The sequence below is a fragment of the Neopelma chrysocephalum genome, unplaced genomic scaffold, assembly GCF_003984885.1.
Source record: "Neopelma chrysocephalum unplaced genomic scaffold, ASM398488v2 Primary Assembly neopelma1_200, whole genome shotgun sequence".
NCBI lineage: Eukaryota > Metazoa > Chordata > Aves > Passeriformes > Pipridae > Neopelma > Neopelma chrysocephalum.
Window position 1 is genome coordinate 886,681 of NW_020897862.1, and position 15,594 is coordinate 902,274.

The following is a 15,594-nucleotide window of genomic DNA, read 5'->3' on the forward strand; positions in this document are numbered from 1 at the left end:
ACATACAACCTGAGCCACGAGGGGCCCAAACAACTCAAACACTAAAAACTGTACGAAATGACCCCAAAAGCGGCTCTGTCCCAGCCAGCAGTGCTGCTGCAGCCTGGCAGTAGCCTTGGAAACCTCGGCCACGCTGGGGCCCGCTGCTGCCTGTCTGGGTGAGGTTTTTCCTCTTTGTTTTGTTTAGTTTTTTTTCCTCCTTCTCCTTTTTCCAAGCAACTGGCCTGGCAGCACAACAGAGCTCCGCGCCGGCGCGGCCGCGGCTCTCGGTGCCAGCTGGTGACACACGTGGGAATGTGTATCACAAACCTCACTGCCACCTGCCAGGGCTGCCAAAGAACCTTTGAGTCCCCATCTGACTTATTTTTTTAATTTAATATCATGCACACACACACACACAAACACGTTGTGCAACCACAGGCAAGGGGATAAACGTTGCTGCCAGGTGATGGGGATGCTGTCACCCATTAGGTCTTCTCCATCGACATTCCTTGGTCCCAGGCTGTCAGGAACTCTTTTTCAGCAGAAAAACTAACACCCCCCAGTTTGGCCTCTCCAGTCCTGCAAGATTTTATCATATTAATACAAAAAAAATCAATTTAATTAATTAATCATCTCATTAATTTTGAGGCAGAAGCAGTAGATTTTGCAAAGAAGAGCTCTGCAAACCTCTGTCAGTTTGAAGCCATTCCCTTTCGTCCTGTCACTCCACGCCCTCTGCAAAGTCCCTCTGCAGCTCTCTTGGAGCCCCCATTAGGTACTGCAAGATGCTCTAAGGTCTCCCTGGAGCCTTCTCTTCTCCAGGCTGAACTCATGAGTTGTCCTGGAATGTGAGTTATCTTCTGGAGATGCTGAGACACAAGTGAAATGTTAAACACATCCTGATTTCTCACCTACTAGTGTGGTCCACCTTGGACAACCAGCCTGAGGTTGGGGTAAGATGAATTTGCTGTTGGACGTGCATGGAAGAGACAGCTGTGCTCTCTCCACCCTCTTCTCCATCACCCTCACCTTCAGGAATAACCATTCCCTTACAGTGCCACAGGGATGAGCCATCCTAGGATAATGATGGTCATGGCTCCTGCACTTCTCAGCATCCCACATCTCCCTCTGCTTCCCAAATACCATCAAAGGACAAGCATGAAAGTAGCCAGAGATGCTCATTAGCCATTTGGGCATTTTTGGTATAACTACTGCATGAGTCACAGCTCGTGTCACTGTGGTCACTGCACTTCATGGGAGCCTTTCAGCTCTTTTCCTACAGGGGACACTGGGAAAGATGATGGTTTTGCCAGTCTATTTCATCAAATGGGATTTTCTGGCAAAGAAGCTCAATAAAACTTCACCTTCCATCTGCTCAGACAAGAAACTTCACTTTATTCACCCAGATTTTCTAGGACAACTGTTAGGGCTGTATTTCTTCACTAAGGAGAGAGGACTTCATTCCCAGTGGGCTCTCAGGGGCACACATGCCTGGGACACAACCTCCAAGGAGCTGCGCCACCTTTACATCCCCTCAACAAGACCCACATGGGACCCCCCGCCCCACATCCCTCAATCTGGGGTATGTTCTGCTTTGTTTCCTTCTCTTCAGTAAGAGAGTCCCTTCGTTAATGAGGTTATTTTGCCCATCTGAGAAGATGCCTTGGGGCACAGCAAAGTGAAACTCCTGTGATGCAACAACAGAAACTAAGAGATGCAATAGGAAATAACCATTAACAAGGGAAATCTGTTGGATGGATTTGGACCAGCATATCTTTGCCTTCATTTTGGTCACTTGGACTCATCTCATATCAACCACAGCATCAAGTCAACCTCTGCTGACCAGTCCATAACACGGACATGGTTTAGTGGTGGACTTGGCAGTGCTGGGTTAATGGTTGGACTTGATGATCTTGGGAGATCTTTTCCAACCCTAAATGGTTCTACTGTTCTATGATTACATCAATATCAGCATCACACCAACAAAGCCACCTCCACAGCCCTCTCAGACCATCCAAGGGAGCCTGGGGATGGATGTGTTGATGCCTTTGTGGCCAATGGCTTTGCTGGAAGCCCGGGGGGCAGCGTGGGGCTGGGATGCCCATGGAGCATCTCCCTTACAACAGCCAAAGGATCATAAACCTTGGGAAGGACCAACCACCCACGAGTGCACACACACACACACACACAAACACAACGTACAAAACATTTATTCAGCCCAAGTCTGCCCGCACAGGATGCTCAGCAGTGGTTTCACCCTGCACCCCTGGCACTGGTGCAGCTCCCACCCCCCCCGAGTTACCCACTCGCCTCGAACGGAGCACAAAACACAAAACAGGGAAAGCAACTGAGGCAGGAAATCCATCCTCTACCCGAGGAGCACGGGGCCCCTTTCAGATGCTTCCCACCAGCCAGCAGAGACCTTGGCAGGAGTCAGGGCTGGCCCTGGGCCACCAGCCCAACCCAGCTGGGAGGGTGGGAAAGCCGTGGTGCTGCTCTGGCAACGCGCCTTCCCTTCCTCAGAAAGAAAAGACACCCCCAAAAAAAGGAACATTTTGCTTTTCCACTTGGAAAAATCCTTCTTCAATATCAGTTTGGTGGCTTGGAAAAGTCTTGCTGGAGGTGAGAGGCAGAGGAGGTTACAGGATGCATTGGGTGGTCTTATATCAAACACAATAAGTGACACTTTTGGTACATCCAGCCTTCATTTACTTCAGAGCAGCAGAACCTGTGGCACTCAGGCTTCTTTCCCCACAGTCTTTTGTAAAACCCAGTCCCAGGGAAAAAGTGTCCCATCCTTGTGCTGCAGTGCTACCACACCCATCACGTCCTCCACGTGGCAGCTTCCAGGGAGCCCTGGCTGCTTCTGCACCCACAGACCAAGCCCCTCTTGGCCTGGTGGGTTTATAAAAACCCTCAACCCAGCAGCATCACAGATCCCTCTTTTTTTCTTCTTTTAAGGCATTTGCTGGCTCACTGGCGCTTTCTCCTGGATCTCCTCATACTTGGGCGGAGGGGTGAGGGGCTCTATCGTGATAGGGACAGTGCTGTTCCCCTGGTCCAGGTTTAGCCTGATGTCCTTCAGGTGCAGCTTCTCTGACTTGATCCTCCGGACCTTCAGCGGCTTCAGGCGCTTGCTGAGGCGGGAGCTGTGCCGGCTGGGCTGTCTCTCCGTGCCTGGCTCCGTGCCTGCAGCTCCTGGAGCCTGGTTGCTCTCATCCAGCCCCGTCAGAGACTCGTAGGAGGGCAGGGAGACGCTCAGCCTGTTGCTCCTGTCCGAGTCTCTGGGCTCCGAGTAGCCCGTGTTCATCACCTCCTCGTAGCTGGGGACGTAGTACTGGGAAGACACGTCTTCATCCTCTTCTTGACTAGAGGGGAAAGAGTTCAGGCTGTGGGTACAACATCATTTCAGCTTTGCTGTGGGTAGGGGATGGGGAGGAAAGAATAAAACCACCCCACCCTCAAAGACTTAACTAATTATTTGCCCTTCTGCATTATATACCAGCCCCTTTTTGCTTGACAGAACAAATCATGACCCCACTTATGTTCAGACACATTTTATTTCCTTATGTCACATGCCCATCTTTGATCATCGCTTTCTCTGCCCACACACCCTTTTTCTATTGCCCAGCAGAGAATTATTCCCTCAGAAGAACACCAATTTCTCTCCTCCTCTCTCAAAAACCAGTCAAAATACATTTGAAAGGGATATCATCTATATTCCTTTGTTGTTCTGATGTCTTTTGGGTTGGGTACCTTGAGGTAAAGAGATTCTGCAAAGAGATTTAGCCCTGCACTATGTCACCGTCTATGCATAGGTTTGCACATCAACATTTGCCATTTCTTTGGCATTATGAAGTTATCTTTTCAATCTAATAGGGAAAATTGGTTTTCTGGGTGGATCTGCAGACCCTGACAACAGCCAGCAGAGCCATCATCCTCTCCTGCCCCCTTGTATCCCACATTGTCCCTGCCTCCCTCTGCACAGGGAACTGCACCAGTGTTTGTCCAGCCTGTGCCTGGAGCAGCAGCCTTTGCTCTGCTCGATGCAGATCCCTGAGCAAACAGCAGAGCCCTGCAGACTTTCACCGGGTCTAAACTCCATGGCCAGCCTCCAAGGCTGCTGGGCACGTCGGCTGCACCCAGTGAGACAGCACCTCTGCTGCACCTCTGGCTCCTCTCCCGGCGTGTGGCAGGACCCTGCTCTCTGTGTTACCCATCACTCACCCCGTGTTCCCTCCCAGCACACTCCCATGTGCCAACCCAGCCAGGAGTGGCACATCTCAGCAACACTGGCTTGGCCACAGCTCTGTCTAGACCCCACTTTATACACCCACAAGGCTCCCTTCCACCTACACAGCTCCACAAATACAGCTGGAGTCATTCCTTTCCCATCTCCAGGACACATCAGAACCCCAAACCACGACACGTGCTCGCTTATTTCAGCACACGCTGCCACCAGCCTTCCTCTCCTTGATCCAGACCTCACCGAGCTGCAACAACAGCCCCTGGTGTCACTCCTACCCCCGCTCCCGCTCCCTTTCTCCCCAGAACACCCCACCTGTCCTCCTGCTGCGAGGGCTCCGCAGGCACCTGGCGCTGCACGTGGGCGATGGCGATGTCCTCGCTCCGCCTCTTCTTGTCCCGGACGTTGAGGCAGAGGGAGAGCAGGAGCAGGAGCAGCCCTGCTCCCACCAACACGTAGGCCACCGAGAAGGTCTTGCTCTTCAAGATGCCCCCGGAGCCACGGTCGGGTTTGCTGCTGTTCCCGGCGGGGGTGGCGGGTTTTTCGGGGGGGCCGAAGCCCGGGACGAGGTTCCAGACAGCCATGATGATGCCGAGGACGAGCATCCCCAGCCCGATGGCTGTCAGGGCGTAGTGAGAGCCGTTGGCCCGGGACTGGGCCATCATTCCTGCTGCTGGATGGCTGGGCTGTCCCCTCCTCACAGCATGGCTCGGGGCAGGGGGGCTGCAGCCCTGCTAACATGCCCTCCCCGGGCAGGATGTGAGCTCTGGGAAGAGAAGGAAAGTGATGGTTAGTCCACGGCAAAATGCAAAGTCTATGCAGCCATAGTAGCCACGATGATATTGTTTCATTCATGTAACACTGGAAATCTCACGCTGCCGTGCCTGTGGAGAGCACGTTGGGATATAACAAGGCAGCTGGATCCTTGCTGGCCATTCCCATCCCCACCCTTTGCTACTTTCTCAGCTGTGATAATCACCAACCTTTGGAAACAATCAAATTACTGATGTTTGCTAAGGGCTTAGATTGCCCGTCCTTAGGGGTGTGAAAACTGAGGTCTTCACAGCACCAAAAAAGGCCACCCAAATCAACTTCAACAGCCCCTGTCAATGCAAACCAACCCGGAAATGCTCAGAAACACATCTCTGGCTGAACAGCTTCTCCCTTCCCCTACAACTGGGACGGAGCAGGGCTGCTCACGGCGCTGGCTGCCTGCCCTGTGATGCCTTCCTGCCCGGAGAACAGAAACCAGAACTGCCTCTCTCCCAGCCAACCCGACCCTGTGGCTTCCCCCAGCTGCTGCCAGCAACGGCTGCCGGGATGGTGAACCCTTGTAGGGCCCTGAGCTCACTTCAGGCCGGTGCTCACCCTCCCTGGAGCAACACACACACACGGGTGGTGAGTGCCCTGGCTGCATCCCATGGGAATGTTCGAGCACTGGCATTCCCGACCAGCCAGCCACGGGTGGGAACTCCCCCTCCGCTGCCTCCACTGGATGTTTTCTGAGCTGCCAGAACCAGACATGCTCGTTTTCTAAATATAAACTCATGGAGCCACATCTCCTGCCCACTCGCCTCCCTGACCTCGGGTGCTGTGACCCATGGGTGACAACTTGAATCCTCACAGCAGAACATCCACATAAAGCCTCGTAGCTTTATGGATGTGCCAAGACCATGCCAGGGATCCCTCCTTCCCTCCCTGGCTTCTGGACGCTGGTTTGGGCTCGAGGTCGCCCTGGGCTGTGCTGCTGTAGGTGCTGTATCCACACTCACCCACACACCCTCCAGCTCAACCCTCCAGCTCAAAAGCTGCATGTTTGCTTGTTTAGCTTGAGTGCACGCCCAGTTTGCAGGGTCAAGGGACAGAATAGAGCAGCACTCCCAGGAAACAGACCAGCTCCAGCAGGAAAAGACACGCACACAAGCCCGGAGAGGAGGAATCTGCAGAGAAACTTCCCTGCTCACTGCCCAGCATGGCTGGGGATACTCCCAGAGGGGTGTCCCAGACTCTTTGGACACATCCTCAGACCCGTGTGGGTCCAGGCAGGGCAGAGTCTTGGCTCCTGTGGTTTGTCCTGGGTTATGGGACACACAGGAGCTGCTGAGCTCTGCCCAAAGGGAGTTGCTGGGAGGCAGGATGGGGCAAGCCTGTTGTTCCCCACGGCACAGCTCAGCACTGTGCCCAGCCCCAGCACCAGGCTGCTGCCCTGGGTGCTCCTCAGGGAGGGCATCCCCTGATCCCAGCTTTAATTCCACTCTAGCGAACAGTTGTTGAAGATGTGGAAAACTCTGCATCTGAAATGTCCTCACCAGCATTCCAAGAGCCATCCTCCCACCCGAGCCCTTACACTGTGACTGGTGGTCCCAGCACTGGCCTCTGCCCTCCCACACAAAGGTTTCATTCTCCATTTGTGCCCTGTGGGTTTTTTTCCTTACCTGTTGATCCAGACGAGCTCCCATCCTCATCACAAACACATGGGCCAGCCAGGAGTTCACTTGAGAACTGCTGTGATGGCCTTGGGGCAGGAAAATTGTGCTGCACCCACGGTGGGCAGAGAACACACACAGGGCTGCTCGCATTTACCCGTGGTGTCTAAACCTCTGTGCCTGTTCACAATCTCTGCGGCTTCCCTCAGGCACCTCAGTCCTGGAAGTGGCAGGATTTCAGCTCCTACGTCACCTCTGTGCCTGGAAGTTTTCCACAGATGCCTCACAGTGCTACCCTGCAGCCCAGCAATCAGATTAAAACAGAAGACTTGCTATTCCAGTCTGTATCTCCATTGAATTAGCTGCTCTCCTGGCTTTCCAGAGCTGCTTCTACCTCTGATCCAACAGCTATCCTGGTGCCCTGACATCACAGCTGGAGAAGGGAGCTACTGCTGCCTCTGTCTCGGGTCCAGCATCCCCAGAGCTGTCTGGATGCTCATCCCTCAGTCACAGAATGGTTTGGGTGGGAAGGAACTTTAAAGCGCATCCAGTCCCACCCCCCACCATGGGCAGGGACACCTTCCACTATCCCAGGTTGCTCCAAGCCCCATCCAACCTGACCTTGGACACTTCCAGAGATGGGGCAGCCACAGCTTCTCTGGGCAACCTGTGCCAGGGCCTCCCCACCCTCACAGGGAAGAATTTCTTCATAATATCCAATCTAAATCAACCCTCTTTTACTTTAAAACCATCTCCCCTTGTCCTTTCACAACAGGTCCTGCTAAAAAGTTTGTCCCCAGCAGGTCGGTGAGCAGTGCCTGAGTGCTCCAGCCCCCTCCAGCCCCCTTCCCCTTCCCTCTGCCCACAGCATGGGATCCTCCCTGCAGCCAGACCCCCTCCATCTCGTCCCCCACACTCCTGTGCCCTGCCCTGGCAATGATTTACACCAGGATCTCCAAATCATTAAACTCCACCGGCGCAGCTTCAAAGCTGGAGGGGCATCCACAGCTCCTTCGGGCTTCCCACACCTCTCCCCAAATCCTGCAGGCTGCCAGAGCCCAGGGACGCTTCCTGACTTTTCTTGGGACATTTCCAAGTGTTAATTGGGCATAGGAGGGCTCGGGATAAGCCTGTTCTCAGCACTGCACGCCACCACGCCTGGATGTGCCCGGAAGGCTTTGGCACAGGCACCCAGGTGAAGCGGCAGCAGGGAGCACCTTCCCTTCCATGGGAGACAGACCCACCCAACGGGGTCAGCCCTAGATCGTGCCCCATATCCTGGTGCTCCCAGAGAAATGCCAGCCCCACTGGCTGACTGACGAGGAAGCCCGACACCCTCCGCTGCCCACAGCAGCACCCACGCTCCTCTGCCCTCCACGACCTTTGGATTTTCCCCCTCCCATGACATCACCTTCCTGCTCACGCTCCAGCAGCAACACCTTTGTCACGGGATCACAAGAGATGAGTCTGCACTTCAGGGAACGGGTCAAACCCAATGCAGTCACCAGACATGGGATGAGCTCCAGGGCTTCCTCGCTCCCGAGGAGTCATTGGAGCACAGTGCATGGCTCCCAACACACCTCCATGGAGCAACACATCCCCTCGGAGCTGCCTCCCAAAACCAGGGTGCAACCCCAGCACTGGTCATAAAAAACAAAACTAATTGTTTGGAAATTAAAAAAAAACACAACCAAACCCATTCTCTAACTATCCAAGGATCCCAGAGTCTCCTCTCTGTTAGATTACAAGGCTCTACCTTCTTCCTCATGCTTCCACCCAGACAACCTGCTCATTAACCCCCTTCCCTGCTAATTGCTGACCCCGAGACATCCTCAGGAGCTCGTTCCTGCAGTGGCCCTCATTACACAAGGGCCCAACCCACCAGGAGCACAAAACTCCATGTGGGATTGGAAAAACGACACCCAGGACATGGATGATATTTTCACAGGATCCCAGAATGGTTTGGGTTGGAAGGAACCTTAAAGAGCATCTTGTTCCAACCCCCTGCCACAGTTTCTCTTTTTTTTTTTTGGCCCTTCTTGCTGCCCCCGTTACACCTGTCCCAGGAACAGGGATGTTTCTTGCCAGATGCAGCCCAAGGAATGTGGGGAATACCCAGAGAAATCCAGGAAAAGCAGCATCACTGCTGATTTAGCCAATTTCTGACCTTTTGGACAAATCCCAGCCCATTTTAGGGCATCCCATCAGGGAATAGAAACCTGGAGGGGCAGCCCCTTGCAGACCATCAGGGCTTTTCCACATTTTGCTTACACTTCCTGCCTAGAGCACAAAAGAATGCATCCACATCCATCACTCCCGACATTCCCTACAGACATTTAAGAGCTATTTAACCCTCTTTTTTCCTTACGTTTCATTTTTAACAACCCCTCCTCGGCTGCACCTCGCAGTCTGGGAGAGCAGTGCTGCTTCCCTCAAACCCTGGCAAAGGCTCTCCCCCTCTCCGGCTCCAGAGAGAGCTGGGAGGGGGGCCCTGACTCTGCCACTTCCTGCAAAACAAGGGCGTCACGGGAAAGCCCATTCCCGGGGCTCAGGATGCTGGGAAAGCCCATTCCCGGGGCTCAGGATGCTGGGAAAGCCCATTCCCGGGGCTCAGGATGCTGGGAAAGCCCATTCCTGGGGCTCAGGATGCTGGGAAAGCCCATTCCTGGGGCTCAGGATGCTGCAATCCACCCGGCTGGCCGTGGCCTCCACAGCCACAGTGACAGGGCACACAAAACACCCCGTGTCCACGACACCATTCCCAAGCCATATGCATCTCCCTGCGCTGCATCCTTCGGAACTCCGGGAATTGCCAAGGGTTTCTGAAGCGGCAGGGATCACAAAAGCCACGGTAGCCGTACTCCTGAGCTGTAATCATGACTCTGCAGCAGCCATTACCTTGACCTTTGCCACTGAGATATAAGAAACTGCCTCCCAGACTCTTTTCTCCCCATAATTCCATTATATCCATCCGAGCGGCGCCTGCTGGAAAGCGGTAATGGACAGGGACAGAGAGTCCTTTTACGTTTGTGTTTCAGGACGTTGCCATTTATTCCTGGGGACAATGCTGCTGCGGGCACCCAGGCTGTGCTGGCACCGGCTCACAGCAGGTCAGCGAGCCCTCGCTGTGTCCCAGCCACTGTGTGAACAGTGTCCCCTGGCTTTTCCTGAGCCAGGCTCACACTGGGAGCTAGTGCCAGCCTAATGCTTCCAGGCACGGCTCTGCTAAACCAGGGATGGGGGTTTGAGGTGCTCACCTCTCTCCAAAGAGCTGAATTCCCTGTGTGCCCAGGCCTGGGAAAGCACGCCTGCCTGGGAAAATCCCAGCACTTTGACTCTTTCTCCTTCCTGCTTTCCTTTGGGCACCACTGTGCACCTCTGAGCTTGGATTTATTTCTTTTTTAAATTCTCCTAATCTGCTGTTTCCTCTGAGATAAAGCCACTCCTCCACAGCCTCCCCCGGGTTTTTGTTCTGGGACCTCTCCCCATCTCCATGCCAGAGAACACCCAGATAACACACTCTCCTCCAGAGCCTTCCAGCACTCAGAGACATTGTCCATCTGCCCTTTTGAAGCCCTCTGAACCAAACCCAGCATTCCCACTTCCTCACAGCCCTCCTAGAGTGCTCTAAGCAGCTCCTGTGACACCACAGCAGCCCCTGTATCCTTATCTCCCCTTGCTGAAAGCCACTAACCCGACACATCACACTGACACATCACACTGCCATCGGCCTCGCCAGCACCGCCCTCCTCATCCTCACACTGGATTTTCAGCAACACCTTTTACCCCAACACAGCATCACCTCTCCCCACGCTTTTTCAAAAGGTTCTCCAACAAGTGTGACCCACGAAGAAAACCTGTTGTGGATGGCTAAGGAGCCCACAAGGCAGGAAGGGAGCGAGAGGTGATGCCAGGGCACACGGAGCTGGCCGGGCAGCCAAGGGACACAGAGCAGCCAGGCACAAAGCAGGAGTGTTCCGCAATGTGGGCACAGGTATTTTGATAGGGATGGAGGTTTTCTGGGAATTGTGTCACTACATGCCACCTGCACTGCTCATACAAGGATATTCAGTTGCTTCCGCAGAGCCTCGACACCAGTTTCTGCCTCTTAAATACACTGGGAACAAGGAAAGTGTGGAGCAGCATTGGGAGACAGACACATACCTTGGCTGCCAGAGGGATCCCTCCTCCCAGACTCCTGCTGGAGTGCAGGCAGACAGCCCTGCCCAGCCCTGGCCCCCTGGCATCTCCTCATGGCACCGCCACGGCGCCGAACACCGACACTCAGCTCTCTTCAGGGCACCCGTGGCCAAACATTCCTCCTTCCCCAGGCACTTGCCTTCCTAAGGGTTTTCCCACCCGTGTAATTACACAGCTAAAATCAAAGGCATGTCACATACTTCCGAGTCACCTCAGTCCAGGGTTGGGTTCACCAGCCCCACACCCACATGTTCCTCACTGACACCTGGGAGGTTTCCCTTTCTGGCTGTCATGCCAAGATACCCAGGGCTGTGGGATGGCTGCAGGATGCCTGGATATGCTGTAGAGGGATGTGCTGTGGCCACATCCCATCAGGCAGTGGCCAAGGTCTGCTCCGGAGAGCTTTAAGCTGGAAAGCCAGGACCACACCTCTTGGTGCAGCTTCACCTCTCTCAGGCTTCATCCACTACGCAGAGGCGAGGGCAGCCCGTCTCCCATGGGACACACTCCTGGAACTGCTGGTTTCTGCTCACACATCCACACTTCCCAACAAATCCAGCTACACAGTGACGCTCATCCCCACCCCGTCACCTCCAAAAATCAAATACCAGCGTCAGCAGACAACCACTTGTGAGACACCTGTGGGTCTGCTGAACCCTCAAAGCTCCAGGCCGCTCTTTCTTCAGCAGGAATGTCACGACAGGAAGAGCTGAGCCCCCACTGACCGGCGCCCGGTCCCGACCTGCCCTGCGCAGGTCTCCTTCTCCTTGGCTTTGTTTGCTTTCCTGGCTCACACACGGTCCCCGCAGCTTCCCGGGGACGGACGTACCCGAGCCGCGGGCTGGTGATCCGTGACACTCCTGCCGGGCTGCCACCCGCGGGACCCGGCTGCCGGGCACTGGTGGGTTTGGCGTGGGGGTCACCTGGCACCCTCCCTGCCGCTGATCCTTCCCAAAACGATCCTTCCCTAAAGTGCCAGCTGATCCTTCCCAAAACGGCAGCCGCTCCTCCCCCCACGCTCAGCACGGCCACCCCAAGATGCTCACAAGGGCCGAGGAAGGTGCCCCAAGCCCACGTGTCCCCAAGGGGCGACCCCAAGGCACCGCTGCTCCCCAAACCCCGGCGCTCCGACCCTTCGGTGCCCAGCCCCCGCTTCGGGGGTGATTTCCCCCGCTTCGGGGGTGTTTGCTCCCGCTTTGTGGCGTGTTTCCCCCGCTTTGCGGCGTGTTTCCCCCGCTTTGCCGGTGTTCCCCGCACTTTGGAGGTTACCCCAGCCCAGCCCGCGACTCCGACGCCCTCCCGGTCACTCTCCCGGTCCCCGTTCCCGGCGGGACCGAGCCCAGCCCGCCCCGTTCCCGGCTCCCAGCGCTCCCGTGGGTCCCAGCCCGGCGGTCCCGTCCCTGCTCGGCCCAGGGGGTCCCGTCGGTTCCCGGCTCCCCCCAGCCCCACGTACCTTCCCGGCGGCTGCGGCGGCGGCTGCGGAGGGTCCGTGCGGGGCCGCTCCGCCCTCCCCGGCCCGGCCCTCCCGGGGCGGCGCTTCCCGGGACCGGCCCCGCCGCTCCCCGGGCTCTGTTCCGGGAAACCGGGAGGGCGGAGGGGGCAGCAGCGAGGAGACCCCCTCAAACCAGCGCAGAGACCCGCAAACCATCGGGGAGACCCCTCCAAACCATCGGGGAGACCCCCTCCCCCCAAACCGGGTGCGGGTCCCAGCTGCGGATGCCGATCGGGTCACCTCCTCGGAGCACTGTGCAGCCCCTGCTCTAAACATCACAGCCCCCATCTCCAGTTTAATAGAACCCCAAAATGGATTGGTTGGAAAGGAACCTTAAAGCCCACCCAGTTTCACCCCCTGCCTTGGGCAGGGACACCTTCCACTAGAGCAGGTTGCCCCAAACTACGTCCAACCCGGCCTTGGACACTTCCAGAGATGGGGCAGCCACAGCTTCTCTGGGCAACCTGTGCCAGGGCCTCACCACCCTCACAGGGAAGGATTTCTTTCCAAAATCTAACTAAAGTTTTAGTTTTTAATCCGTAGTTCAAAACCCAGCTTGTGAGGCATCTGCATTATGAAACCAGCTTGTGTGGAGCCTTTCCTCTATCAGTTCCGAACTCTGTGTGCAGAAGTTTTGAGAAACTCAACTGCTCAGGCTCATCACTCCATTCACCACGGCAGAGCTGACATCCCCACAAAGCCTGTGCTCCCAGGGAGCCTGGAAAGTGCTTTTTATCAGTCTGCTGCCCTCTACAAACACTTGCAGTTAACCACCTGCTTGCCAGGAAGAGCCATTCCGGGCATGGCCCTCACCATGGCTACTGGCCATGTGCCTTGTCCTCATAGCCAGACAGTCCTGTGGTTTCCAGACTGAACTGCAGGGACCAGACCTGAGCTTTGGCAAAACCCGTTGCAACTAATGCCATGTAGAGTGTCACCTCTCCCCAAATGCCATCCCAACAACAACTGGGATGCATTTTTCCAGGTCCTTCTCACACCCAGCCATAATAATAAACACCACCAAGGACTCAAATTCAGTCAGAGATGACACTGCAGTTTTTCCTGTCCCTTAAGCCCTGCAAGTCCTTGCAAAGGCAAAAGCCATCATGAACCCAACGAAACTTGTCACATCTCCTGGCGTGACTCAGCTCACCACAGCCCTGCCTCGGGGGCACCGGTGTTCAGGATTCTTGGGAAACCCCCCCTGCTTCCCTGCATCCCTCCCTCCCAGCACAGTCCCTCCTGAAGCCCACGGTATTTTCCACTGACTCACCTGCCCCGGCGCACGGCAGCGATACCTTCCCTCCTCTAATCAAAGAGCAATTCCAAGAGTTGTTCTATAAAAAGAAATAGTTATTAAGCATAGCCGCATATTTATTTTTTTCCCTCATAAGGATTGTTTTGCATTTTCCGGCTCGGCCACCGGCTCAGGCAAATTCACCCCACTTCAGGCAAATTTCCTCCTCTCCTGCCCCACCTTCCTGTGTCAAACACAGACCCGTCATCCCAAGCAGCTCTGTCAGTCAGGAGACATAACAGGGAATTATTTTCTCTATAAGAAAGCAGGGGGAACTCGGACTTCACACACTGACTGCCCCCGATCCGGCGCAGGGAGAGCTCCGAGCCAGGTCACCCCCCTGCAGAGAGGCCCTGGAGACCGTGAGCACAGAGGGGACATTCATAACTTGGCTCCTCAGGTTCCCACTCCACAAAGCTGAATTTTGGCCAGAAATAGGCTTTTCAGTGGCAGTGGAGCAGGATCAAGGTGGGAGGGGCTTGCTCAGCCCCCTTGGATGACTGCTAAGGCACCTGCCCTTCCCTTCTACACATTCCTCTGGGGGATAACACATTCACATCCATCTCTTGGTCTCGCCTTTCTATCTATGGCAGCTCAACTCCTCCCCTTGCAAACACTCCCTGCCCAGTCCAGGGCAGGCTGGGACCTCTCCAGGGTGTTTATCCAGCCAGATATGCAGGATACAGAGCACAGGAATGCCAAGGGGGGAAACTGAAGCCCCACTGGACCCACCAGCAGGTAACAAAAGGGCCTTTCAGAAGGGCATCTGATGCCCTGGTACGTGCAGAGGTGCCAGGGGCTCACATTACCCTGCCTTGGAGGCAGAAATTGCTCACTGGCAGTTCTCCCTGCTTTTTCCTGCTCAAAAATGCTCAGCAGGTATTATAAAGTCACCACTGAAAGCCCGGCCATATCCCAGGATTCCTCCAAACCTTTCCAACAGTGAGCCAAAAGCACTGCTCTGGGTGACACACCTGCAGCTGGATGGCTTGTCCTGAAAGAGGGAAAGCCCACCCCTGGGAGTCAGGTCAGCAGAGCCACCAGACTGCACGTGTATATTATAAGATATTATTATATTACAAGGTCATGGAGTGATAGGACAAGGGGTAGATCTAGATTAGATAGGAAGAAATTGGAAGAGGGTGTTGAGGAAGGATGTCTATCTAGATTAGGGTTAGAATATCTATTTAGATCTAGATTAGATAGGAAGGAATAGGAAGAGGGTGGTGAAGCCCTGGCACAGGTTGCCCAGAGAAGTTGTGGCTGCCCTATCCCTGGAAGTGTCCAAGGCCAGGTTGGATGGGACTTGGAGCAACCTGGGCTAGTGGAAGGTGTCCCTGCCCGTGGCAGGGAGTGGAACTGGGTGAGATTTAAGGTCCCTTCCAACCGAAACCATTCTGGGATTCTATGATTAGAGAGAGACTTAGCAGCTAATTAGCACCAGAAATACAATATATATATATAAATATGTAATATATAATGGAACATGGCAGAGCCCCAGCTTTGCCCCCAGGATAAGAGTCCATCCCAGCCTGCTCCGTGATGGGCTGCCTCAGATCCCAGTTCCCAGCCCAGCCCACACACACTGGTCTATACTGGTATCTCTCTTCCTCATGCCTCAGTTTCTACACCCCAATTTAGAGTCCCTGCCGGGGCTGCAGGCTGGGAACCTGCCACGCAAGTGGGGAAAAAGGAGGAAAACCAGCCACTCGGGAGGCATTTCCGCAGGCTCCCGGCGGGAGGGTGCGACCTGCCGGCATCTCCCGGCGAGGAGCGGGGCCGGCGGCCCCCGGGGCGGCCGGGATGTGGCGCAGAGCTCGGCGGTTCCAGTACAACCAGTCCAACCACCGTGCCAGGTCACCGTCTGCATTTCAAGCGCACGCACGTCTGCAACCTGGAAAACAGCGTAAATAAAGCTGCCGTGTTCAACAGTGAGAATAATCAGTAACCT

At 55.1% G+C, this 15,594-nt stretch overlaps 1 protein-coding gene across 5 annotated transcripts; it reads right to left on the bottom strand.

The window, feature by feature from the left end:
• Positions 1-2,176: 2,176 nt before the first annotated feature.
• Positions 2,177-14,921, bottom strand: TMEM51 (transmembrane protein 51). 5 transcript variants are annotated; one of them, XM_027702909.1, is made up of 4 exons: positions 14,453-14,921; positions 13,620-13,683; positions 4,544-4,994; positions 2,177-3,371 (listed from the first exon to the last, which is right to left on the bottom strand). In XM_027702909.1, exons 3-4 carry the CDS (start codon positions 4,891-4,893, stop codon positions 2,939-2,941), a joined length of 783 nt encoding a protein of 260 aa, XP_027558710.1. In that variant the 5' UTR covers positions 4,894-4,994; positions 13,620-13,683; positions 14,453-14,921; the 3' UTR covers positions 2,177-2,938. The 5 variants fall into 5 exon arrangements, with proteins under 5 accessions (XP_027558710.1, XP_027558709.1, XP_027558712.1 ...); XM_027702908.1 differs by lacking the exon at positions 14,453-14,921 and having other exon boundaries at positions 13,620-14,216; XM_027702911.1 differs by lacking the exons at positions 13,620-13,683; positions 14,453-14,921 and adding an exon at positions 12,308-12,366 and having other exon boundaries at positions 2,177-3,350.
• Positions 14,922-15,594: the final 673 nt, after the last annotated feature.

Excerpts from the sequence above, each read along its gene's own strand:
- TMEM51 (XM_027702909.1), bottom strand. The coding sequence starts at position 4,893 with ATGATGGCCCAGTCCCGGGCCAACGGCTCTCACTACGCCCTGACAGCC. Across the intron at positions 3,372-4,543 it reads CCCTCGCAGCAGGAGGACAG|CCTGAACTCTTTCCCCTCTA; the intron begins GTGGGGTGTTCT and ends TTGTACCCACAG.